Consider the following 23525-nt stretch of genomic DNA (forward strand, 5'->3'; position numbering starts at 1 on the left):
ATTTGGGGAAAGAATCCATGCTGGTAGGCATTGCAGCCAGGTATGTGCGATGAGCATGAATTTGTCTTTGCTCAGGAGCCTTTAATTTTTACAGAGCAGCCTAGCGAAAGCAACCAGACCTCCTTCCTCTCTTCCCTCCAACTCTTTGACCTGCAGATTTTCTAAAAATACTCTTGTTTTCATGCTAGGATTTCTTAGTGCTTCATGAAAACCTCCAAATCTCCACCTGGTGAAACTGCTGGGAGAGTCCTTGGCTCCTCCTGGCTCCTTGGAACCTTTTTATTTTTACTTCTGCCCATATTTTTCTTCTTTCCTACCTTGGTGTAGTTTGATCTCCCGTTGAATCTCACCTTACTTTTCCTGTAAGTGACATAGCAATGGTAGACTCTTAACGCACAGGCTTCTGTTTCATGCGTGCAGCACATGGACATCAGAGCTGTGCTTTGACCCGCCGTCTCCTGCATTTCAGATGAATCGCCTGGGGTTTGATGCAGCTCTTCTCTACCTTAAAAAGCTGCTCAATGCATTTCACTACTTGCCTTCATGCATGTATGTCATCGTCTCGCCGCTTCTTCAGGATAGCTAAGACCTAGCAAAAATACTGGAGGATTTTTGCTTCTAGACATCTGTTTTCAGAGCCAAATCTCTCTTCCCACCTCCCCTTTGGTGGTTGCCAGGAAATAATGGACTTTTAAAGAGCTTTAAAGAGCCGGGGAGCTTTTTCCCGCTGCGCTCTGGCATTGCTTCATTTGGAAACTATTCAGCTCCACCCCACCACGTGCAACCTGACCACTCCACGGGCTGGGAACCCACCAGCATCCCGGGACAATGGACTTCCACATCTACCCTGTTTCTGGCCACATTAGAAGACGTTTCCTTTTCCTTTGGCTTTTGCATTGTTTACATAAGGAATTTGGCTCCCTTGTCAGAGCGGGAGAAACGAGGTTCAGCCCTGTCCTGGTAGGACTGGAACCTCTGTTGGCCAAAGAGGCCCTGGACTACTGGATTTTCAGGGGAGCAGGAAAATCCTGCTGCTGGCACTTGCGACCGGTGGAGATTTGCCCTGGAAAGAAATACTTTCCAGGCAAAACTGCTTGGCAAGTTGGCCCAACTTGCAAATGGTTTTTGTGGGTATTGTTTTTTGTTTAGTTTGTTCTTCCACTCCACAAAATATAGTTTACTTGGCCTTGTCTTTCTACAGGCAGCATTGGACGCGGTCTCTTCCATAGCTTTATCGTCTGCTGAAGCAAGAGGTAAGAAGCGCGTGTCGCTACCAAGGCTGACCCAAACCTTCTTCCCATTGCAGGACACAGCACCTACCTGCACTGACCAGCTGCTAGCAGAGGGTTCGGCTCTGAGAACTGTGAGCACTGGAAATGGAAAGATCCCCGGGTTTTGACCACAACCACTGTTTCATGGCGCTGTTCTTCCTGGCCTCCCTGAGCCCGCTGGGCCTTGCCCAGTACGAACACTGGCCCTACCTCCCCGGCTACCCCGAGCCGCCGCCGCAGGTGTACCAGGCCCCGCAGCGCCCCGCCAACGTGCCCAGGATCCAGCTGCGGCTGGCGGGGCAGAAGAGGAAGCACAACGAGGGGCGCGTGGAGGTGTTCTACGGCGGCGAGTGGGGCACGGTGTGCGACGACGACTTCTCCATCCACGCGGCGCACGTGGTCTGCCGGGAGCTGGGCTACGTGGAGGCCGTGTCCTGGCTGCCGAGCTCCAAGTACGGCAAAGGAGAAGGTAAGGGAACGCCACAGGGATGTCCTTGCTTTCCTGGCCCGTGAAATTGTCCGTGACAGTCATGTGGGTGAGCACAGGCGATACCTCAGCACATCCTGTGCCCAAACGTGTGTTGAACAAAGACTTGGAAAGCTGAATGTTTGCTACAGGTAGCGCTGAATAGTTGAAGTCATATTGCCTTGTGTGGAATAGCTCTGTGGGAGCATGTACTTCCTGACCTCAGTAGATGCATTTAATTGTCTGTCTTGATCTGCTGTTGGTTAAATGTTTTCCTACCGGGAATTTTTCTTCAGAGATTAGACTGGCGCGCTGCTGATGTAACCCACGACTGATTAATTCCACTACAGCAGGAGTAAATGTGTTGCTTTTCTGTTACTTAGCACCGCTCGTTAGTGCTCACACCTATAAAACTGCCCATAAAAGAGCAAGCAGACCTTAACGTTGACTCGACTGAAACGTGAAACCTTGAATGTTGTCCCAGGCTGTGGATTTTGGCGCTTGGGGTAGAGGAGGAGATTTCTGGAGGCTGTGACGCTTGAAAACGAATCAGGAACGCTGGCGCGGGGTTTAACGGGAGTGAGTGCTCCCCGCGTGGGGAATCGCGTCCTCCCCAGCGGCAGAGCCGGCCTTGGCAGCCGTTCCTGCTGCCCTGCCGGCTGGGGAGCCCGGGAAGGGCTGGCCAGGTTAATCCATGGCTGGGTGATTAACCAACCCCACGCGTTAACATCGCTCGTATGAGCCGCCGCAGCCAAGGGAAACAGCTCCAAGTGTTCTTGGAGCGACGGATCTGAAGGCCAGGCAGCCCTCTGCACCCAAAACACGTTACCCTACAAAGACGCAAAGGGAAGCAATTAATTAGGCCAACAGCACCATGGCTTTGCTACCAGTTATCAGCGTAATCGGGATCCCTGCGAATCTCCGTTTTGCTTTCTTTGCTCTTCAGGGAGAATTTGGATGGACAACGTGCACTGCAGCGGCAAGGAGAGCACCCTGGCAGCCTGCACGTCCAACGGCTGGGGGGTGACGGACTGCAAGCACACGGAGGACGTCGGGGTGGTCTGCAGCGAAAAGAGGATCCCCGGCTTCAAGTTCGACAACTCGCTGCTCAACCAAATAGAGGTAAATGCGGTTAAAATCACAAGCAGCTAACCCAGGAGCGGGCAAGCCGAGAGAGTTAGCTCAGCTGTGCACTGTGGTTAAAAGAAACTCCTCACAACACCTTTAGATGCTGGCTAAAGACAAGACTTTCGGATCTGAATTTCAGTTTTTCACAGCATTATTTATCTAGTAAAAATGTAAAGGTTTTTTTTTTTTTTTTTTTTTATAGCATGGGAATCAGTAAGGAGAAAATGCATCACTTTTTCACAACAAATTAGCAGAATTGAAAACTGGTTTAATATTTTGAAGAGTGAATTTGGACAATCAGAACGTAGCTGGCATTTGTAGACCTAAGACCGAGGTGTTTTTGTTGGTTTTCTAGTAGGGAATTACTGCCTTCTGTTTCCCCGGATGCTTTCCCTTGGGTGCAGGAAGCAATTTGAGAAGTTCTGGGCCAGCAACTAGGGTTGGATTTGGAGGCGAATCACGGCTGAAACGGATAGATTTATAGGGAAGACATAAAGAGACTTCTGCAGAGTTTAGCCGAGTGGTGTGAAATGGCTGTGATACCTCAGTGGGAATATCCAAGGGAATGGGGGATAGGCTGGAAATGAGTCATTGCAACGGGACAAAGGGGAATGTGGTCACTGGGGAAAGGCTCCGCGCTGGGAGCTCAAACTACCGGACGAGGATTCGGCCTCCTGGGGAAACGGCAGGAGCTGGAGGTGCTGGAGTCGCTTTCCAGCCAGACCTGCTGGATTGCAGCAGAGTCGGGATCCAGGGGGAATGCTAGACGGAAAGACGCTGTGCTTGAAGCCTTCAGAGGAAAAAATGTGTTTGTTCCTTCAGCTTTCAGGTGGAAAGTATTTGTGGTGACTCGGCTAAAATCTCCCTTGTTTCGGATGCGATGGTGTTTCACTGTGCAAATTCAGTGGTTGCCCTTGGTTAAAATTTCACCAGAAGATCCTACCCGCTAACCACAGAGCAGTCTTATTTTAAGCAGCAAGGGAATGCAGGCTGTATCGCACACCGCAGTGTGGTTTCCACGGCTGAACGCTGGCTTTGTTCACGACCTGATACAAAGGATCCTGAAAGCAAAATTATTCAAGTAGCTACCCCATAGCCAGCAGCTTGTAAAGGATCTTTGCGTGTCCTTCATCACCCCGATGAGGCGTTGGGAAGAGCCCTGCCTGGGTCAATGCTCCCCTTGTGCGGCCGCGGGGCGACATCGCGGAGCAGCAGCGCCGGCTTTGGCAGGTGCCGGCTTCCCCGCGGCCACCGCGAGACCTCAGGGCTGAGGGCTGGAAGAAACGATGCTTTAGTCTAGACAGGGGACACGGAACTCGGAGATGCTTCAGATATGAATCATGAACGCTTCGGAGGGCTCTGCTTTTCCGTTAGCTCAGCACCGGAGTTTGCCTAATGAATCGAGCACATTGGGAAATTGAGGGCTAGCTGGTGCTGACGCTGTGTGGGCGTCCAGACGTGGTGTACGAAGAGCAAAGTGAATCAGGAGATTGCAGCCGTTCGCAGGGCAGGAGCATGAGTCACCAGCAGCCCTGGAGACAGTGAGGGATGAGCTGTATTCCTCGTGTCCTGGCAGCTCTTGGGAGCTGGGTATGGATGAAAGCATCCCCATGGCATTGCCCTCCCTGCCCCATTGCCATTTGGGGCTTCCGAATCACTTGGACAGGACCATGCGGTTGCCTCTACTTTTACAGAGCCCAACAGCTTATTCTTCTGTACCTTGAAGGTAAACAGGAGCTGAAAGCTTCTTTCTTTCTACTAGTTTTATTGCAGCAGGGTTAAGGCTAAAGGTGCTGTAAATTTTTAAAATGCCATTGTGGAGTATTTTTCGGTCACAGCTAGCTGTCAAATGCTTCTAGCCTCCCCTTCGCTCAACTTTCCTCCTCTTCCTAATCCTGCCTTATCTCATTAGCAGCTGGTGTGACATAGTTCGGGTCAAAGATGATGAGAAGGGTTGCTCGGAGGGTCATCAAAACAGGGGGGTCAAAAGGCTTGTGTGAAAGCGAGCTGAAAGCCTTCGCCCTCTCGGCATGCCTGGGAATTGTGGATGTCATACTTCGCATTCACCAGAGGAAACATCATGGATTTGTAAGCTTCTGGGTAGCCCACAGCTTGTCCGACTGATGTTTTCTCATTGGAATGAGATCAAGGATTGAGTGGCCTGGAATTTTTTACTGAATAGCAATGCTGTGGTTAGGTTTCTCCACCAGTTCCACTGGCTTCAGCTATTAAACTGACGAAGCTGAAGCAGTACAAATCTCCCACTGAGATTTCCAAAGGGAGACATTTCAGTCCGCCCCTACAGTGCTTCTAAACCCAGACTTTACTCAGAATAGACCCGGTTTAAAATGATTCACAAAGCTTATACACCAAATTGCACCTTTTAAAGCCACATTCCCACAGTGATTAGTGACAATTCCCGAATGGACCTGATGGATTTTACAGCCAGCAAGGCCACCAGCAGCAAGTGCTGCCCTGGGAGCACACTGGGGTGCCGGGCTGTAACCTGCAGCGGGAGCAGCACCTTGTCCCGCATCCCCGCTGCAGCGCCCAGCGCGACGCCTGCTTCGTGCAGCCCGGTTAATGCACTGCCAAGACGTGCCGTTCCGCCTAGATTTCCCCTAATAGAGAGCTCTCTGCCTTCCTATTGCTGAGGACAGGCAGAGCATCTTACATGCATCACTTAGAAAGTGGCTTAAAGACCCTTCAGTGCTAGATTCTCTGGGCCTGCCGAGTGCTGCCAGGATTTAATGCTCAAAGCCAGCAGGTATAAGAAAACATCTGACTTCATTTCAGCAGCTCCGAGGGGCTGTGCAAATTGACATTCACTCAGCCTGGCCTTGCTTCCTAAAATCCGACAGGCAGAGAGTTCACACTCTTTCAAAAGGAACATGATACCCCTCGAGCAGAGTTTATTTTTACTGGACGATGTGCATACCTCTATTTCCCAGTTTGGAAATGCTGTAGATAAGCAGTATAGGATGAAGTTTTTCCAGCACCATAAACCGCTTGGCTCACGCGTGTGTGCTCAGACAGGCCTCTTCCCGGCACAGCTCACGGCTTGGGGGTTACATCACATCTCCTCCTGTCCCTGTGCCTTTCCGATCCCTGCTCCCATGGGAAGGGGCCTTGACCCCCTTGCTCCTGCGCCAGACGGTGCCAGGTTGAAAGGCTGCAGCCTGGGGCGCCTGATGACTTAGTGGTGGGAAGACAGAAATCAGGCAGGAGGAGGTTAACTCTGCTAGCAGGACGGGGGTTAGGGCAGCTCTGAAATCCATCAGTCTCTTGCTAAAGGGCAAAGAAACTCCCATCATTTTTGCCTGATGTTTTCTGCAGCCCGCGCGGCTTTTAGCCCTGGGCTTTGTGGGGAGGATTATTTCTTGGAGGGAGATGAATGCGCGTGGCAGGGCAGCCCCTTCATGGGCCGCTGCCTGGCGGGATTAGCCCATTCCCTTTTGCTCAGGGGCTGTGCAAACACCAGAGGTTTCTCACCTTTTCTAAGCAAGAAAAGCAGTATTTGCTTGGTTTGCATGGGGGCTGTAATGGCATAGAGGCGTTTTAGAGAGCTAATGGAGAGAGCAGGGCCTTGCTTTGAAGGGCTTGGAGCGTATCTGGGAACAGGGAAGCTCTCTGCTTGCTGGCCCTACTGTTGAGTGTGAGAGGGACAGGCAATGACTCCTAAAAATGTACATGGACCGGCAAGATACCAAGCTCTGTGAGGCATGACAAATGGAACCTGCTGCTTTAACCAGAGACCGATGAGCACGTGGCAGGCACCCATGGGAGCTCCTGCCCCCATAAATGCCTTAGCTGATCAGCAGATGAAGCAGGGGAGCTGCCAAGGTGCAGGACCGGGAGCTAACTCACCTCAAAGCACACTGAAATGCATGAAAGGAGGGAGCAGAAGCTGCTCGTGCTGCCTCTGAGCTGCAGTCCTGCTCCTGCTGATGCAGCGCGGCGCACGGGACGAGGCGCAGGGTGGGATCCCACAGAGCTGCTGGACATCATTCCCGCTGACCCCAGGCTCCTCCGCACGGAGCCGCGGCTGCAGAGGAAATGTGTGCACAGTCCCCAGTGTTTTCCTAAGGCTTTGCCGGATGCCGGCGCCTCCGAGATGGGAACGATTTAATGAGCGTCCGCAGAGCCGGCAGCGGGAATGCAGACCCTGCTCCTCAAACAGGGCGTGCAGCCACTTTGCGCTGTGCAAACACCGCGCGAGCCCACCTGCGACTGCGCCGCCGCCTCGGCCAGCAGCGCTGAGGCCACAGCAACTAGCTCCTACTTTTAGCATATTCCTCTGCTAAATGCATGGTGTCTTTTAACTCAAGTCTTTTAACTTATCCCACAAAACATCCTTCACAAAATATTTGCTGTCCACCCTCTTCCTCTGTGTGCGCGCACACACGCGCTTCAAATAGGACGTGCTCTAAATATATCAAAGTTGGTGTTCCCAAATAGCTCTGGTACCTGAGACGAGACTGCGGGCAGACTGGGGCCTGGCTAAACATCCCGGGATGGGCGGCTATTCCTGTCCTTCCCCTTCGGGGCCTGTGTGGAGCTGAAGAATCTCCCTTCAAAGCCCCGTGGCCCAAAGGGTCTGGTTGTGCCAGGCTCAAGGAGGCTCCGACTGTATCGTGCAGGTTTCTTGCAGGTGGCCAAGGGTACCACAACGTCCCTTGGGATCTTTAGCCACAGCTCTTGGATCTCTCTGTCCCACGGGCTTTCCTAGCTAATGCCCCCTCCGAGTGTGTGTCCTAAAGGGAGCACGTCCTAACGGGAGCACATCCTAAAGGGAACGTCTTTCCTGGAGCTCCTCCTCAGAAAGGGAGGCCCCGTTGCTGCATCCCGCCGGTGCTGCAGACACGGAGCAGCCCTCGGATTTCCAGGAACGGGATCTCCCCTCTGCCTCGCTGCCCCGCGGGGCTGTTTCCAGATCACAGCGAGTCTCTTCAGAGGACACAAGCGGTCCCGTCACGGCCACCATCATCCATCAACGCGAAACAGATGACGAAAGGTGAAGGCCTGTTCCGAAAGCTGGGTCCGTTTTTGCAATCAGCTCCGAGGCCACGGGGAAGCGGCTGCTCCAGAGGGTGGAAACAAAAGCTGCCGAGGCTCCTGCAAAAGCTCCCGGAGCCAGGAAGCCCTTTGTGAAAGCTCAAAACCAACCCCCTTTCTCTCTGCCGTCCCCAGGCAGGCCCCAGCTTTCCGACGCCGAGATCCGTGGGTTTCGTAACTCCAGACATGGTGCTGGCTCGCCGTGGCCTTTTGTGTCCGGCTCCGGAGCGCGTCAGCAGGGAAATGCAGTGTGGGTCCTGGATGCGAGGAGGCAGGAGGGAGCCGCAAGGGGAAGAATATCACCCCAACCCAGGACAGTTTGACTCTTTTTTTTTTCTTTTCTTCCATTTTCTCAGTATTTTTTATTGTAGTAATAATGCAGGGAGTCCCAACCAAAATCGCATATCTGCTGTGGCAGGACTTGGACAAATGCAGAAGTGCAGCCCTTGCTGCAGCAGCCTCATCAGTGAGATGAGGTGAGGCGGCCTCAGCGCTGCTGAGGGGAAGGGAGAAAGGGAGACTCGAGCGAGAGGCCTGAGCCAACGGAGGAGCCGGGGCTGCGAGTTTGCAGGGCTGGGATCGCTGTGTGGGGCTGAGCAGGGGCTCGTCGTGCCCAGACCACAAAGTTATTTCAGCTTCGGCCTCGTTTGTGTGTCGCTCTGTGCAGGCAGGTGGCTCTGGGGAGCAGCAAGTTGATGTGGACGCCGGAGCTGTGGATGTCTCTGCAGCCCCACTGTGTTTTCCTCCCTGCTGCCCATACCCTGCTTGTTTCTCTGTCTTGCCTTGTGGTTTCTTCACACCTCTCAGGGCTCAGGAGATTTAACTTGAGCAGGAGAAAAAATTCTTAGGATTTCTTGTTGTTGCATGCTTGTATCCTCAATGGAGCTAATCTGAGCTGGACGTACACAAGTCCCCAGTGAAAGCAAAGCTGCAGCCAGAGGAACCAGGCTGGTATTTTTGGTGGAGCGGGACCCGCTCGCCAGCACGAGCCTTCCTGAGCACGGAGCCTTCTGGAGAGCAGGATATAAAGGCAAGAGCTGATTCAGCCTCAAATATGCGGGTGGGATCGTTTCAAAAGCAAAGGAGAGGTTGGAGATCCAGGTCTGAATTAGGCTTGCAGCTGAACTCCAAGATTTGGAGTTTTAAGAAAAGAAAGAAGCAATGGGGTGGCTGGCACCCACATCCCCACAGCTCTGGCCTAAACGGGTGGAAATTGCACAAAGCTGCCTCGGAAGGGCAGGACCGTCACGAGCACCAGCTCTGGGGGGTTCATCCTCCCCCCGTGCTGCACGGGTGGGAATTCCCAGCGCTGCTTTTTGCACGGGGCAGTTGGTTGCATGGAGGAGCGAGTCCCGGGTCTGTGCCCTGTTGCTTCTGCGTGCAGTCAGTGAGAGCAAGCAGAGCCTTTCGGGCAGGAAACTCTTCCTGCTGACACGAGGGCTGGTTGCAGGCATTTCTCTCCATGTGCACACAAACTACAGGCAGGGCAATTTAAACAAAAAGTCTGCTTCAGCTATTAAATGTTGTTATTTCTGATTTTTATGCCTGGTTTTATCATTACCCTGCCACTCTGCACTGTGGAAGGTAAAACTTTTCTGCCTGTATTTGTGTCATTGAGCAGCCCCCCATGCAGTGACAGCAATCGGCAAAGGGCAACTGTGAGAAAGCTTTGAGGGATCCCTTCTCTTTGGGAAACCCACATTATCCTTTTTTTATGTTATCCTGTTTTTGACTCCTTTGTTCTATAATCACCCCCTCTAAAGCCAAGGTCCACAGTCCTTTGGGTTCTTCTCACAGACATTTTGCTGTTTCTTCTCAGCACAAACCCTTGAGTTTCTGTATCAATAACTCTGCTCTAGCCCTTTTCTCTGCAAGCAGAAAGGGGAGTGGATGTGGGTTGGTTTTGTTCTCAGGCAGATCATGAAAATGTCAGTGTGTGCTGGTCTGCTATAACTATCTGAAGATTGAAGTACCCTCGAGGGAACGGAATGATAACTTATTTCTTGCTAGCTTGCTCATTTTTTTTTTCTTGGCAAATACAGACAAAAAAGTAGGACGTAAGGGTTGGATTCGTGCAGAGTGCCGGGTGGGAGCAGGGTTTCTTTGTCAGCGTTTCTGGGGAAGAGAAGAGTCGTGGGAGCCCCGCACCGGTGCCTGGAGTGTCCTCGGGATCGCGCCGGCTCTGACCGCTCCGTTGGAGTTTGCACTGGATTTCAGTTGGGTCTTGGGTTGTGGCAGCGTCGGTGACGTGTCTGGGGACGGGATGTGCCACGTCTCTGCAGGGCTCTGCAAATCCCCGTGTGACCTCCCAAACTTTAACACCCTTCCCTGCCACCGCTCGGAGTGCTCCGCAGAGGCCCGTGTGTCTTTAAAGCTCTGGGCTTCTTTCCCTTTTCCAAGTGATTGAATTTGAGGGAGGAGAGGGGAGAATTCCTCTGTTCTGATGTAACTGCCGGGGAAACCACGTGGCTCTATATATTTTTGCCTAGAAAAGCTCTCTTGGAAGCAAGTTACAAAATTTTCAGTAGCTCTTTTGTAATTGCTTGCCACAGCAGATATTTTCCAGTCCGCCTTTGCTCTGGGCTCGGCTCCCTGCAAGGTTTGTTTGCGCCGCGTCCTCACGTAGGCTCCAAATGCGAAATCCATTCAACGGTCCCGGGGATGCCTGGGTGAGACGAGCCCCGTTTCGGTGCCAAGCGACCCAAACTGCTCTTCGTTCACTGCCCTAATAGCTGAGACCGAGGCCTGAAACCCTTTCAGTGGATTTAAGCAACAAGGACATAGGTTGCATAGTGACTTGTTAAATAATGCTGCTTTTTTAATGAGGAAGAACACAGTCTGTTGCAGGAGGAAGGGTTTCCTCACCTCCCTGCTGGGACTTTTTCTAAAGAGCTGCTCTTGCTCCCTCTCTCTGTCCAGCCCTAACCCCGGTGTCCTGATTTCTGCTCCCCATCTCCAAGCAAAGTCACCCGGTCCCCTTGCAAGCCCCATCCTCTGTCTGTCTTTGCTCGCAGAACATGAACATCCAGGTGGAGGACATCCGGATCCGCGCCATCCTGGCCACCTACCGCAAGCGGGTGCCCGTCACCGAAGGTTACGTGGAGGTGAAGGAAGGGGGCACCTGGAAGCAGATCTGTGACAAGCACTGGACCATGAAAAACTCCCGCGTGGTCTGCGGCATGTTCGGCTTCCCGAGCGAGAGGAAATACAACGCCAAGGTCTACAAGTAAGAGCAGGGCTTTGTGCAAGGCATGTTGCTTTGAACACTCGGGGCCTTGTTCGAAAATGCAAATTGTCAAATGACCCTGGAGACCTTAAGGTAGAAAAGCCTCCGTCAACAGCTTCATTCCTTCAGATCACATTTTCCTTCTGTGTAAATATTTGAAATGTCAAGCATTTCCCTGTGCAGGCAGGGGAACGGCTTCATCCTCACCTTCTGGATGAAGGCACAGTATCCATTTTAATAAGTGCAATATCAATTTTAACATTGGGTAGGTCTGTAGTAGGAGATGGGGACATTCAGCCTGAGAAATATATATATAGACATATATATATACACATATATATTTATTTTTTTTCTAGCAGTGAATAGTCATTTCCTTCACCAGGGAGGGCTTTGGTTCCGTGGGGTGTGCGGGGTGTATGGATGTGCCCAAACTGCCTCCATGGCCCATAAACTCGTGAGCTGCAGGCGATTCTAGGTGGTTACCCCAGCTCTCTGCAGAGCGCCAGCTGTGGCATCAGTCTGATATATTCTGAAAACACATGAAAAATAATCATTAAATGAAGGAAACTTCTCCCTGGGGAGAACACCGTGTCTTTTGGGGGTTCGTGCAGCTCATGCACGTTAAAGCTGCTCTCCTGATGTTTCTGAAGAGCCAGGAGCTCTGGTCTTTCTGCCGTCATTGTTTCAGCTTTCTGTCACCAGCCTTCGGCTCAGACGTGTTTCTTCCTACACGTTTCCCTAGAAACAACACCCTAGAGCAGATGCAAAATAGTTTAGGTTAAAATCTGTCTTGTTTCTGTACTGTGCAACCTACAGAGTGGAAAAGTGTCAACTGGTCGGGGGAGAACTGAATCCTCCAGGGAGGGGTTGTGGTTTTCCTGCCTGCTCCTTTTGGCCCCTGCAATTGCTATTTTGGAAAGCTCCCCTTGCAACCAACTGGCTGTGTTTCATTCCTTTCATTAGTGAGATTGTGATCAATTGAAGAGGTCCTTAGGTTGGAATAGTGGAAAGCCACTTAGCAGCACAAAGAATATAAAATAAATAACCGAACTGGAATTCTGTCTTCAGGCATCCCACGGAGACGAGCCCTGACCTAATAATTGCTACCAGGGAGGCTCAGAGCTTGCCCTGGATGCCCATTAGAGGAGCGTTGCCCCATCCATCCATCCATGCAGCACATCTCCCGCAAACCCGGCTCTGAGATTCCCATCCGTGCATCAGAGCAAGAAGGCAGAATAAACTACCCCTCGGAAGCCAAAGTAGATACTGCTGCTTCCTCCTCAGCTGTGGTGTTTCCAAGAAAAGCATTAACTTGTGCAGCTGGAGCCATCTGCCTCGAGTGAAAGGGTACTTGGTGATTGTCCTGTATCTCAGAGCAGCGCAGGGAGGATGGAAAAACTCCGGAGCCCGAGAGGCAGCGGCGCCGCCAGCCCCTTGGGCAGCACCGCGCTCACCGGGTGTCCGCGCCAAAGCCGGGTGTCCCCGGGGTGCCCCGGTGTCACGGTGCCTCCCCCACCGCTGCCCTCGAGCTCCACGTTCCTCGGTGCTCTGGAAAACACGTGGAAATTTTCCCAGGCCGGAACGAGACAGGATGTCATTTTACTGGAGGGAGGAGAGTTTGAGCTTGTGTGTGCACCTCTCCCAAGCACAACTCGGTCCGAGGGGCAGCCTTGTAGCTCCCCGTGGGCTCTCGTGCCCCTTCCGTAGCCGCGTTCCCCGTCCCCACGCTGCGGATTCATGCACAGAGGTGCCCGCTCTTGGGCTGCGCTGCGGCACCAAATGGTTTGCAGATGGATCCCGCTCGAAAGAAAACAACTTAGTTCATTGCTGGCCCCGCGCCAGGGCTTTATCCGGAGCGTAACTTAGACTCGGCAGTTGACAGCACGATTTATGTTAGGAAACGCAGCAGCTCAGAGCTGTTTCCATGCTCTTGTTCGCTCTTCAAAGCTGCTCTTATATAAGCGCTGCTGGCTGATTCCCCCTGCAAAGCCCCGCTCGGCCGCGCGCGGAGCGCGGGTCTCCCCGGGCTGCCCAGGCACAGAGGGGCCTGGTGCCTCCTTAGGGCTCCCTGCAGCTCCAGCCACGAGCGCTCGGACTCTGCAGCTCCTGCATCTTCCCCTAGCACCAGCTATGATGCATGCATGGATGGATGCATGGATGCATGCATGTCCACGTGCCCAAAGGGAATTCCCCAGGGTGGCACGGATGTGTTTTCCCAATGTAAATGCGCAATGATTTACCCTAGCAAGGCTGCTTAGCTGGACCTTGAGACCCTTCTCCAAGGCCCTGTGCTTAAGCTGCGTCTCTCCAAGAGCCGATATGGTGAAGATCCATCAGTCCTGATCAGCAAAAAGCCCTCAGGTTCTGACGGATGCCTCTGAGCAGAACTGCTCTTGGCTCAGGCCCAGCTCAGAGAGGGGGGGTGCACACTTTGTGTTAAAAATCCAACAAGGTTTTACTGCATTTCTGTCTGGAGACATCATGTGGGAAAGGAGGAGGGCTTTTCTGGGACTCTTCTTAGCCTACCCAGGGCTGTTAATGTCAACCAGATGCTGATGCCTGCGGAGCGTTCCGGGATGAGGTCACTGCTCGTGCAAGGCATCCCCCTCGCAGCGGCTCCGCGCAGGCCGCGCTTCCCGCTGCGCTTCCCGCCGCGCGCGGCGCTCCCGGCGCTCCGGACACTCGTGTGAGGAGGCCCCGCTGCAGGGATCGAGCAGCTCCCCAGAACCCGACGTTCTCCATGAGAGGGGGCTGAGACTCCTCCTGCCTGCATCCTCACTCATTTTTCTTCATCTTTAATTCCTCTCATCCCATCCCCGTTACTTTCCACTGATAGAGAGTTCCTGACAGCTCCAACTTGACGGATATGGGATTCAATGGGCAGCATTTTGCCACCGGGATGGACAGGTTGGCTGCTCCACGAGCTGGAGCTCAGGGCTGGACCTGCCGCGTCCTCGTCCTTCCCAGGGGTGTTTGCTCCCCATTACGTGCTGCAGAATCAGCTCTAGCTCAGACCTGGTTGTACTTGACCCTCAACTTGGTTCCATTGAGGACCAGTTTGTGGCTGCAAGGCACAGGAGTGTGGATGAGCCGGAGCGTGGCGCGAGGCTTGGCCAGCACAAGGGCAGAGGAAAGTCTTCCCCAACACCCAGGCACGCATTTCTGTTTCCTTTTCATTAATTTAGCTCCAGTGCGGTTGTCTGGCAGCTTGACGATGAAGTCGGATTATTTTCTTTCCAGTTTATCGTGTGCGCCCCTTCCCCCTTAGTCACTGGAGCAGCTCCAAGCAGGCGCTCCGGCTTGGGAGCAGGAAGGAGGAGCGGCAGCCAAGCCGGATCCCGGGGGAATCGCTCGCGCTCTCGGGAAGGGCTTCGGGCACACGGTTCTTAACGCTGCAGCGCTGGGGAATCGGGAGACCCGGGGCTTCCTCCCAGCCTCCCATCGCTGCTGATGGGCTCTGGCAAGAACAGAGCTTGTGTACAGGACGGGCTCTCCCCTCTTGACCACTCTCTGGGGGATTTTGCTCACTTCTCTCTTTGATTCCCCAAAGGATGTTTGCCAGCAGAAGGAAGCAGCACTACTGGGCCTACTCCATGGACTGCAGCGGCAACGAGGCCCACGTCTCCAGCTGCAAACTGGGCAACCACCTCAACGTGGACGCGGAGAAGAACGCGACCTGCGACAACGGGATGCCGGCCGTGGTCAGCTGCGTCCCCGGCCGGGCCTTCGCCCCCAGCAGCCACAGCGGCTTCCGAAAAGCCTTCAGGCAGGAGGTGAGGGGGGAGCTTGCCCTGGCAAGGAGGCAAAGCTCAGATTTGGGGCAAAAAAAATCCGTTTGTCGCATTTCTATTTGGGCTGTTTTGCTCAAGCCCGTTGAATGCACGTGCAGCTACTGCTGGGCTTCGCTGCTACTTAAACACTGCTGGGCTGTGTCTCCTGCAGCGGTGCAATGGAAGGAGGCTGGTATTTCTACTATTTCTGTGCATTCTGCAGAGAAACGTCCCAAAGAAATGCCCCAAGAGGCTGGGAAAACTGCAGGAAAGGCTGAAGAGGCTGTTTGCTTAGTCTAGCAAAGAGAGGCCTGAGTACTAGCATTAAAATGCTAAGATTTAGCGTGCAGCAAAGATGATTTCAACTGGGGTCCTGTTTGCTGGAGTGCAGTCCTTTCTGTGCACGAGAGCTCGCCGGGTCTTGGTCTCGGAGGCGAAAGGTCCTGTAAATCCTAACGCATCTTGTGATCCATGCGAGCTGCCACGTAATTCCTTGAGCCTTCATGTAGTCTTTGGACGGCCTTCGTGTAACCCTGCTGCAGAACTGTGCACGCTTCCAGCTTCGGCAGGGAATGTCCCTGCCCCGCGCGGCCGCACAAGCCGTGCTGCGTTCCCATTCCCAAGGGACAGCTCCCAGCACAGCCTGGATGCAGCCGTGGCTGCCGGCCAGGGAAAAGCTGTAGAGAAGCAGTAGTGACCAGCAGAATCATAATAAAATAGAAATATAATAATGGAGCTGAACCTGCCACCCAGCTCTGCATTTTCACTCATTCTGCCAGTGATGATTGCAGAGGGCAGAGGGGTTTTTGCCTGGCTGGAGCACCCCTGTTTGCAGGACGTGCTCTCCAGGCCGGTGCCCGAGCGGTAACGTCGCTTCCCTCCGCGTCCTGCAGCAGCCGCTGGTGAGGCTGAAAGGAGGTGCCAACACGGGCGAAGGGCGAGTCGAGGTGCTGAAAAACGGCGAGTGGGGGACGGTGTGCGACGACAACTGGAACCTGGTGTCGGCGAGCGTGGTGTGCCGGGAGCTGGGCTTCGGCAGCGCCAAGGAGGCCATAACGGGAGCCAGGCTCGGGCAAGGTGAGCGCCGCAACGGGGCCTCTTGGTGCCTTGTCCCCCTCTGAAAAACCCTTCGTGATTTGGGGCAGCGAACGTGCTGGGACTGGGTTGTGTGTTTGGGGACCCGGGATTTATTCTCTGCTCTTATTGGGTCTCTTCAGTCCAGGAGCTTGAGGCTGAACTAGGACGACTTGGGCAGATGTTCGGTCTTCACTGGAAGTTGTCTAATGATGATGAGTTTAACCTTCCTTCCCCCCAAACAGCTGTTAGAGCAGTTACTTGTTTGCTATCACGTCCTCTGCACTCAGATTCTCCAATTTAAAAGTTTTCTAGATGTGCATTGTGGTGTAATGCATTACTAGAAGGTTCCTGGCAAAAAAAGGGTCTGCATCCAGTTTTCAAACTCTCTCCAATTTAAGTCCAAAACATTAATTTAGCTTAGGTAGTAAGTAGTAAATAGAAGGGCCATTTGGACAGTTTATAGCCTGGTTTTGGTTTGGATTTCCTGTGTTTGGCAGCTGGTTGCAATGCCAAACCCTGGTAAATGGCAACTGTTAATCCCTCAGCCTAACAAACTTCCACTCAAGCCTCCTCCTGGCCCACAGGCCTTGCTCCCATGGCCACAATCCCTAAGGAAAATGTCACCAGACTGAAACCCACGTTGTGGATCTAAATGAAAGGGGGACATTTCTCTAGACCAGCACATCCCTGCATCCGTGCTCGCTGTGCCCAGCGTTTGAGATGTGCCCAGCCTTGAGGCCGCTCTCGGCCGTACGCATCCGCACGTGGGTTTCCCTGCGCTGTCCCACTGAACACGTGTGTCCCGTTTCAATGTCAGGCCTTGATCGAGAGCAGATTCCTGCCATACAGAGCCAGCCAAAAGGTCATAATTTGAAAATCCCTGCAGCTGAGGTTTGTAAATGATGCAACAGTGGAAACTTGGCTTTTTTCTTGCTTGCTGGTGTGTTTGAGTCCCAGAGACTACTGGAAAGAATTTCTTAATGGTAAAGTTAATAACGCTAATAATCTTGTAATTTCTATTTTTTGCAAGAAAACATGGGATTTTTTTCAGCATTTTGAATGCTAAAAGATAATGAGATGTCTGCAGGGTATTAATAAACTGTTATCAGATATTTCTTTGCCTCTTGTGCAGTATGCACAGTGTATGCACAGCAGTATAGGCAGAAATTAAAGGCCGTTTCCTTGTTTTTGCTCTTTCTTCAAGGTATGGGTCCAATTCATCTGAACGAGATTGACTGCACAGGCTTTGAGAAGTCGGTCACGGACTGCAAGTTCAACACGGAGTCGCAGGGCTGCAACCACGAGGAAGACGCCGCCGTGAGATGCAACGTCCCGGCGATGGGTTTCCAGAACCAGGTGAGGCTCCTGGGCAGACGAGGCCGTGGGTGCCGCGTGCCCGATGTCCCCCGCGAGCCCCTTGGGGCGGCTGCTGACCCGTGTGCTCCTTCGCCCGCAGCTGCGCCTGAGCGGCGGGCGCAACCCCTACGAGGGCCGCGTGGAGGTGCTGGCCGAGCGCAACGGGACGCTGCGCTGGGGCACGGTGTGCAGCGAGGGCTGGAGCACCGTGGAGGCCATGGTGGTGTGTCGGCAGCTGGGCCTGGGCTTCGCCAGCCATGCCTTCCAGGTGGGCACGGCGGAGCGCGCGGGGCCGCGCGGGGAACCGGGGGGTTACAGGCCGGCCAAGGAGCTCCCTCCTGCGCCCACGCGGGCCCTGCGGCCGCTCCGGCCGGGCAGCGCGCGCAACCGAGCGCCACGGCCCGTCCAGCCGCCCGGCTCTATTGACACAGCCCCGAGCCCGGCGAGGGACAAGACGTTTTTTCCTTCAGCCGGGTGTTGGGAACAGAAAAGGCCCTTATGCGTGTGCCCGCGAGCATAAAGCTGCTCTGTGCAGAACAGGGCAGCCTGTGTGCGTGCGCGGGGAGAGCGGCAGCGGCGCTAACAAACAGCCTGTTGCGCTGCGAGCGGCGGCACAGATGGGTTTGCTTTTCCTGGAAATGTCACTGGGCACACTAGCGCACAGAGAGGAGAGTATTTTTTTTTTTTCCTCCTTCCCGTCCCTTCTCCCACACTCTGCAGCTTTGTCAGGGTGTTAGTGGGCTACCTTGGCACTTTGTGGGCTTCCAAATCCCCCACGTATTCAGGGCTCGAGTCTCATTTTTGAGCATGAGGCCTCCTGGAGTTGCAGAGACAGCAGAGTCCGTTCCCTGTTGTCCGTCACAGGGCCAATCCGGTTTAGTTGCTGGGCATCTCCCCTAAAGGCCTGACCTACACCAGTCCGGTGTGAGCAGTGCAGGATTAACAAGGGTTAACACGGGTACCGGCACCCTTGGCAGGATGCTTTTCCTTGGTAGCACAGGCTGGTGCCTCAGTCTGCTCCGGAGCATGAACACAAGTCCCACGGGCAGGAATGTTCCCCTAGGAGCCGGCTCCCGGTGTGTGAAATGCCTCTTTCTGCCCTTCTGGCCAGGAAACCTGGTACTGGCACGGAGACATCACTGCCGACAGCGTGGTCATGAGCGGCGTCAAGTGCTCGGGGACGGAGATGTCGCTGGCACACTGCCGCCACGACGGGGCCGACGTCTCCTGCCCCCGCGGAGGCGGCCGTTTTGGTGCCGGCGTGTCCTGCTCGGAGAGTGAGTACCTCCCGTTTCCTCTGGGCAATAGTGCCCAAAGTGGCGCGCAGGAGGAATGGAGTGGCCCATGCCGAGGACGGGTCACAAGCGCGGCACGATGGCCTCCCTCTCTGCAAACCCCCCTCTCTTTGGGGTGTTTTTTGCTGGCCATCGGTCCATGTGAACCCTTCCCTCCCGCTGGCAGCCGCCCCGGACCTGGTGCTCAACGCGGAGCTGGTGGAGCAGACGGCCTACCTGGAGGACCGGCCCATGTTCATGCTGCAGTGCGCGCTCGAGGAGAACTGCCTGGCCAGCTCGGCCGCCAACACGTCCCTCACGTCGGGCTACCGGCGCCTGCTGCGCTTCTCCTCCCAGATCCACAACAACGGGCAGTCCGATTTCCGCCCCAAGAACGGCCGCCACGCCTGGGTCTGGCACGACTGCCACAGGTGGGCACCAGCGCACGGATGCATGGATGGAATGCATGGATGGAATGCATGGATGGAATGCATGGATGGAATGCATGGACGGATGCACGCGTGGATGTGTGGATTGGATGGATGCGTGGATGGTTGAAGGGCTTACCGTTGGACTCGATCTGGAAGGTCTTTTCCAGCCATAATGATTCCATGGATGAACATGGCCATGTTGTCCCCATGTGCATAGGACTGATGCGACCCCCCTCACCTGGGGAGGGACTTGGGAACCCACCATCAACCCTGCATCTTTCTACAGCGCATCTCAGCTCCACTTACAGCCCAGGCAGCTGGGAGCTGGTTCTGTGTTTATTTTTGGCAGATTGCAGAGTTAACCCCCAAAATACCTTCTTTTTCAGGGGGTAGCTAACGGCTTCAGCCAAAGTAAACCGGGGAGGGAAGGGGCTTTGGGAGCGTGTGGTCCCGCAAGGATTTAGCCGGCTGGTTGAAAAGGAGGGCACTGGGAGCAACTGCTCAAGCGAGGTGAGACGGGGAGAGCACTGGGAAGGGGCCAGGAGCCATCTGTGTGCTCCAGGCTGGATGCTGTTTGTACGGAGGAGGATGAACTCAATTCCTCTTCAATCTTTCCAGTCTGTAAACATCAGAATGTAAACACCTCCTCTAATGATTCAGACATATTTCAGAATCTGAGTCAGACTCAACTTTCATCGCAGGCAGCCAAATTAGACAGTTTCAAAGCCAAAGTCACTTCCCTCCTCACCACTCACCCCATCGCTGGGAGCTTCTGTTCAGTAGGTTTTTGATGTGGAAGCAGAGCAAAAATGGGAAAGACCCTTTGCAGGGAGTGAGAAGTGATTAACTTCTGGCAGGCGGCAATTTATTTTTGGGTTAGGAAAAAGGCAGTGGGAGGTAGAAAGAAACCTGCTCTCCGGAGGGAGAAATTCCTGCCCCCCGCCTGCCTTTATCTGCAGATACCTGTGTGGAGCAGGGCAGCAATCGTGGCTGTCGGAAGTTTTTAAGCCACGATTATTTTTACAGAGAGGCTGATCCATCTGATGGTGCTTTTTTTGCCAATAAATTTGCATTCTGCATCTTAAAAGAAAAGAAAAAAAAACAGCTCTTCCTCCAGCCAGGTTGCTAGTCCAGGTAACTCCTGCTGATTTGCACCTGTTGTTAAAGAGCAGATGAAATATTTATTGGAAGATGACAAAGTCACGGAAATGCTGCCTTGATTCCTCCCTTCCCGTGCTGGTACCAAACGCTGCTGTAGCTGCACACAGGCGGGAGCAGGGCGCTCTCCAGGACCTGCTATCCAAGCAAATACCCAGGCTGGGAGCCAGCATGAAGGCAGCGGGGGTGATGGTGCCACATCCGAGGGCTGGAGCAAGGTCTGGGCTGCTGGAATCCAAGTCCTTGTGCTCTGGCCACCCCAAGTGGCGGCCGATTTCCTAAACCCGCCTGTCCCGCTGTGTCCCGCAGGCATTACCACAGCATGGAGGTTTTCACCCACTACGACCTCCTGAACCTCAACGGCACCAAGATAGCCGAGGGGCACAAGGCCAGCTTCTGCCTGGAGGACACGGAGTGCGAAGCAGGTACGTTCACCGCGGCCTCCGTGCTGGCAACTCAGTGTTGTCCCCATGCAGGTGACAGCACTCAGGGACACTATTCCTGCGAGCTGCTTTGGAAGCCTGGGTGTATTTTCTATTCCCTATAAAGTGAGGAATTTCCACGCTTGCAGCTGGGTAGTGAGATGTGATAGACAGCAGCAATTCCCGTGCATTTAACCAGGGTGTTGTGGCAGGCAGAGCTGTCACGCTGAGCCGCTCCTGCCCATGGGAGCAGGGGCACAGCTTGTCCGTCCCCTGAGGTGTCACCCACACGGGAACTCACCAGCCCTGCTTGCTGAGGATCTCATACTTTGTGCTTGTGGCTCTTCTTATTCAGATGTGCAAAAACAGTACGAATGTGCCAACTTTGGGGAGCAAGGCATCACGGTCGGGTGCTGGGACGTGTACCGCCACGACATCGACTGCCAGTGGATCGACATCACCGACATCCCGCCCGGCGACTACCTCTTCCAGGTGAGGGAGCAAGCAGAGGCCACGAGACACGGCCATTGCTCTTCCCTTAGCTGCTCGGGTCGGCAGGAATGCAGCCAACTGGTTTATCTGTGCCATAAACCACTGCTTATAAAGGGGTTAGAGTCCCTGGATCCCTAGTGGATAAATGATTACCTAACAGGACAACAACGTGTTACCAGATATCATACTTCCTCGAGTGCAAATTCATGGCCAATAACCACAGTTCAAACACGAGAGCCTTAAGGAATGCAGGTGCAGCTAGTACTAATAACACATTACACGTTCCATTATATACGTGCACAGCATCCTGCTCTTGGCTGGTCCTAAGCGTTTTAGCTGTTTGTAGCAATGCTGCCTTCACTCGGGGATTAATCAGTGTTGCTCTTGGGCTGTTTGCTTGAGAAATCAGGACTGTGCTACAGTCTGTGCAAAGGGGAGGCGCGGGGGGAATTCTCTGCTTCTAGAAACCGCCACCTAAACAGCAGAGAGTGAGAGGAAGGAGAATTATTTTCATCTTCTCTGCTATCTTGTGAAATGTAGGTAAGTTTTTTTAATGGGAGGAAAGGTGCCATCATGATTTAGCTTCAATCAAGTAGCTCCTGCCTACTTGCAAAGGGCTTTTTTCCTAATGCAAGTGAAACACTGTGTCTGCCTCGTAAGTGGCATCTCCAGTCCCCTTTTAAGTAACTCCCCATGGTGTTTCTCCATCATCCCCAAGGTCGTCATCAACCCAAACTACGAAGTTGCTGAATCCGACTATTCCAACAACGTGATGAAATGCAGGTGCCGGTACGACGGGCAGCGCATCTGGATGTACAGCTGCCACATAGGTGAGAGAACCGACTGCCTGGGGCAGCCACAGCCTGCGCACGGATCCAACCGCCGCGTTTCCCCGAGGAATCCGGGGCCTCTGGGAACGAGCTGCTTTGATGCTGTCTCCCACTTTGCATGCACTTGGAAAAGAGGGGCAGATTTGGCTGCTGGAGGGCGCGAGGGCTGCTGTGCCGGTGCTGCGTGGGTCGCGGACCGGCTCGTCGCTTAACGCAGCGGGTGCTGCCGCGGCCGCAAGCGCAACGCAGCGGTGAAGGAGCCTCCGAGCACGACCCGGGAGGAATCCCTCTGGGTCAGGCAGGGCAGAGCGGGGGCGACGGGTGTTCCAGCCGTGCAGCTCGTGTTCTGCAAGAACAGAGCCTTTCCCCTGGTGTCAGGCACCACTAGAGCTTTTCCAGTGCAATCCCAGAGCTTTTTTGGGTGCCTGAGTCAAGTCCAGGCAGGCACCAAGCCTCGAGCTCTCACACACGACTTATGACCAACCTGGGAGCGACCTCTTAAGGCCCAAAAGCTTCTTCTCTTTCCTTGAAAAGCAGACAAGGATAGTGATATGCAAAGCAGACCTCTGCAGAAGAGCCCTCTGCTCAAGCCAGAAATTAAAGGGCTCTGCTGTTACTTGGATAGGACGGAAAACAGCTGAATTATTATTTTCTTGAATATATCTAAATCTTATCTGGGTTACTTTGCCTTAGAGCTTTCAAAGCCAAGACTCATGTTTAACAGTCAATTGTCAGGAGCAGTTTAAAATGAGAATACATTTGGGGTTTTTGAAGAGGAACTATTTTCAATAAGGAAAATAAATTATTAGGATGTAGGTAGATAGCTGCTGTTAAAGCCATAAGGACAATCTCCAGACCTGGCTGAAGTTCTTCAAGAAGTGTTTTTCCTGAAAAAAAAAGGTCCACGTAACCACTGCTTTTTCTCATTAGCTTGTTGCTTTTCTCAAAAAAATACTTGTCTTATGTGTCACGCTAGAGCTTTGTGACCTAGTTCAGGAGCGCCAAACCCGCTTCAGTTGGATGAGCGAGCGCTGGACTGACGCTCTAGCCGACCTAGAAAATAACCCTCCTTCAAACACACTGTGTTTAGCTTTTATGGTCTCCCCACCAAGTAAGGGCAGGGTCCTGGTTAAGAGCAGAGTAACAGAACCCACCTACCACCATCGTGCCGAGGGCGAAACCGTTTCAGTGTCGCTGGTGGTAAACACGGTAACTTTTATGGCTTAGCAGGGAGATCAAGGAGCGCCTGCTCCCGTACCCAGGACTCCTGCGGCCTCTCGGCTCATCCCGTTATGCCATTTTTCATTAACACTCGCGTTAGCTCGTGCTAACCCTCGCTCTGTGCCGCCGCGACGCTGACGCGGGCTCTGTCACCTCCCCAGGTGGCTCCTTCAGCGAGGAGACGGAGCAGAAGTTCGACCACTTCAGCGGACTCACAAATAACAAGGTGTCCACCCGATAGAGCGGCGTGGCCTCCCTCCCACTATTTAACGAAGCGAGGTTTCCTGCGTTGTGATCTCCTTAACCACTGCACAACAACAGAATCAAGCAAACAATCAAAGCGCCAAA

The 23525-nt window shown here is 53.6% G+C and overlaps 1 protein-coding gene across 1 annotated transcript; it reads left to right on the plus strand.

The window, feature by feature from the left end:
- The first annotated feature begins 1376 nt into the window (after positions 1–1376).
- Positions 1377–23479, plus strand: LOXL2 (lysyl oxidase like 2). Its single transcript, XM_088521421.1, has 13 exons — positions 1377–1740; positions 2684–2859; positions 10935–11146; positions 14697–14919; positions 15810–15993; positions 17198–17349; positions 17450–17617; positions 18461–18626; positions 18811–19054; positions 20522–20637; positions 20990–21126; positions 21845–21956; positions 23339–23479. Exons 1-13 carry the CDS (start codon positions 1377–1379, stop codon positions 23416–23418), a joined length of 2334 nt encoding a protein of 777 aa, XP_088377547.1. The 3' UTR covers positions 23419–23479.
- The last annotated feature ends 46 nt before the right edge of the window (positions 23480–23525 follow it).

This window comes from Tinamus guttatus, unplaced genomic scaffold (genome assembly GCF_059628265.1).
Source record: "Tinamus guttatus ecotype Peru unplaced genomic scaffold, ASM5962826v1 Tinamus_guttatus_pri_ptg000123l, whole genome shotgun sequence".
Taxonomy (NCBI): domain Eukaryota; kingdom Metazoa; phylum Chordata; class Aves; order Tinamiformes; family Tinamidae; genus Tinamus; species Tinamus guttatus.

What these genes read in the sequence shown, in the direction of transcription:
- LOXL2 (XM_088521421.1), top strand. Translation starts at nt 1,377, where the DNA reads ATGGAAAGATCCCCGGGTTTTGACCACAACCACTGTTTCATGGCGCTG. An exon ending in CGCTGCTCAACCAAATAGAG is followed by an intron (nt 2,860 to 10,934) that starts GTAAATGCGGTT and finishes CTTTGCTCGCAG; the next exon opens with AACATGAACATCCAGGTGGA. An exon ending in GGGAGCCAGGCTCGGGCAAG is followed by an intron (nt 15,994 to 17,197) that starts GTGAGCGCCGCA and finishes TCTTTCTTCAAG; the next exon opens with GTATGGGTCCAATTCATCTG.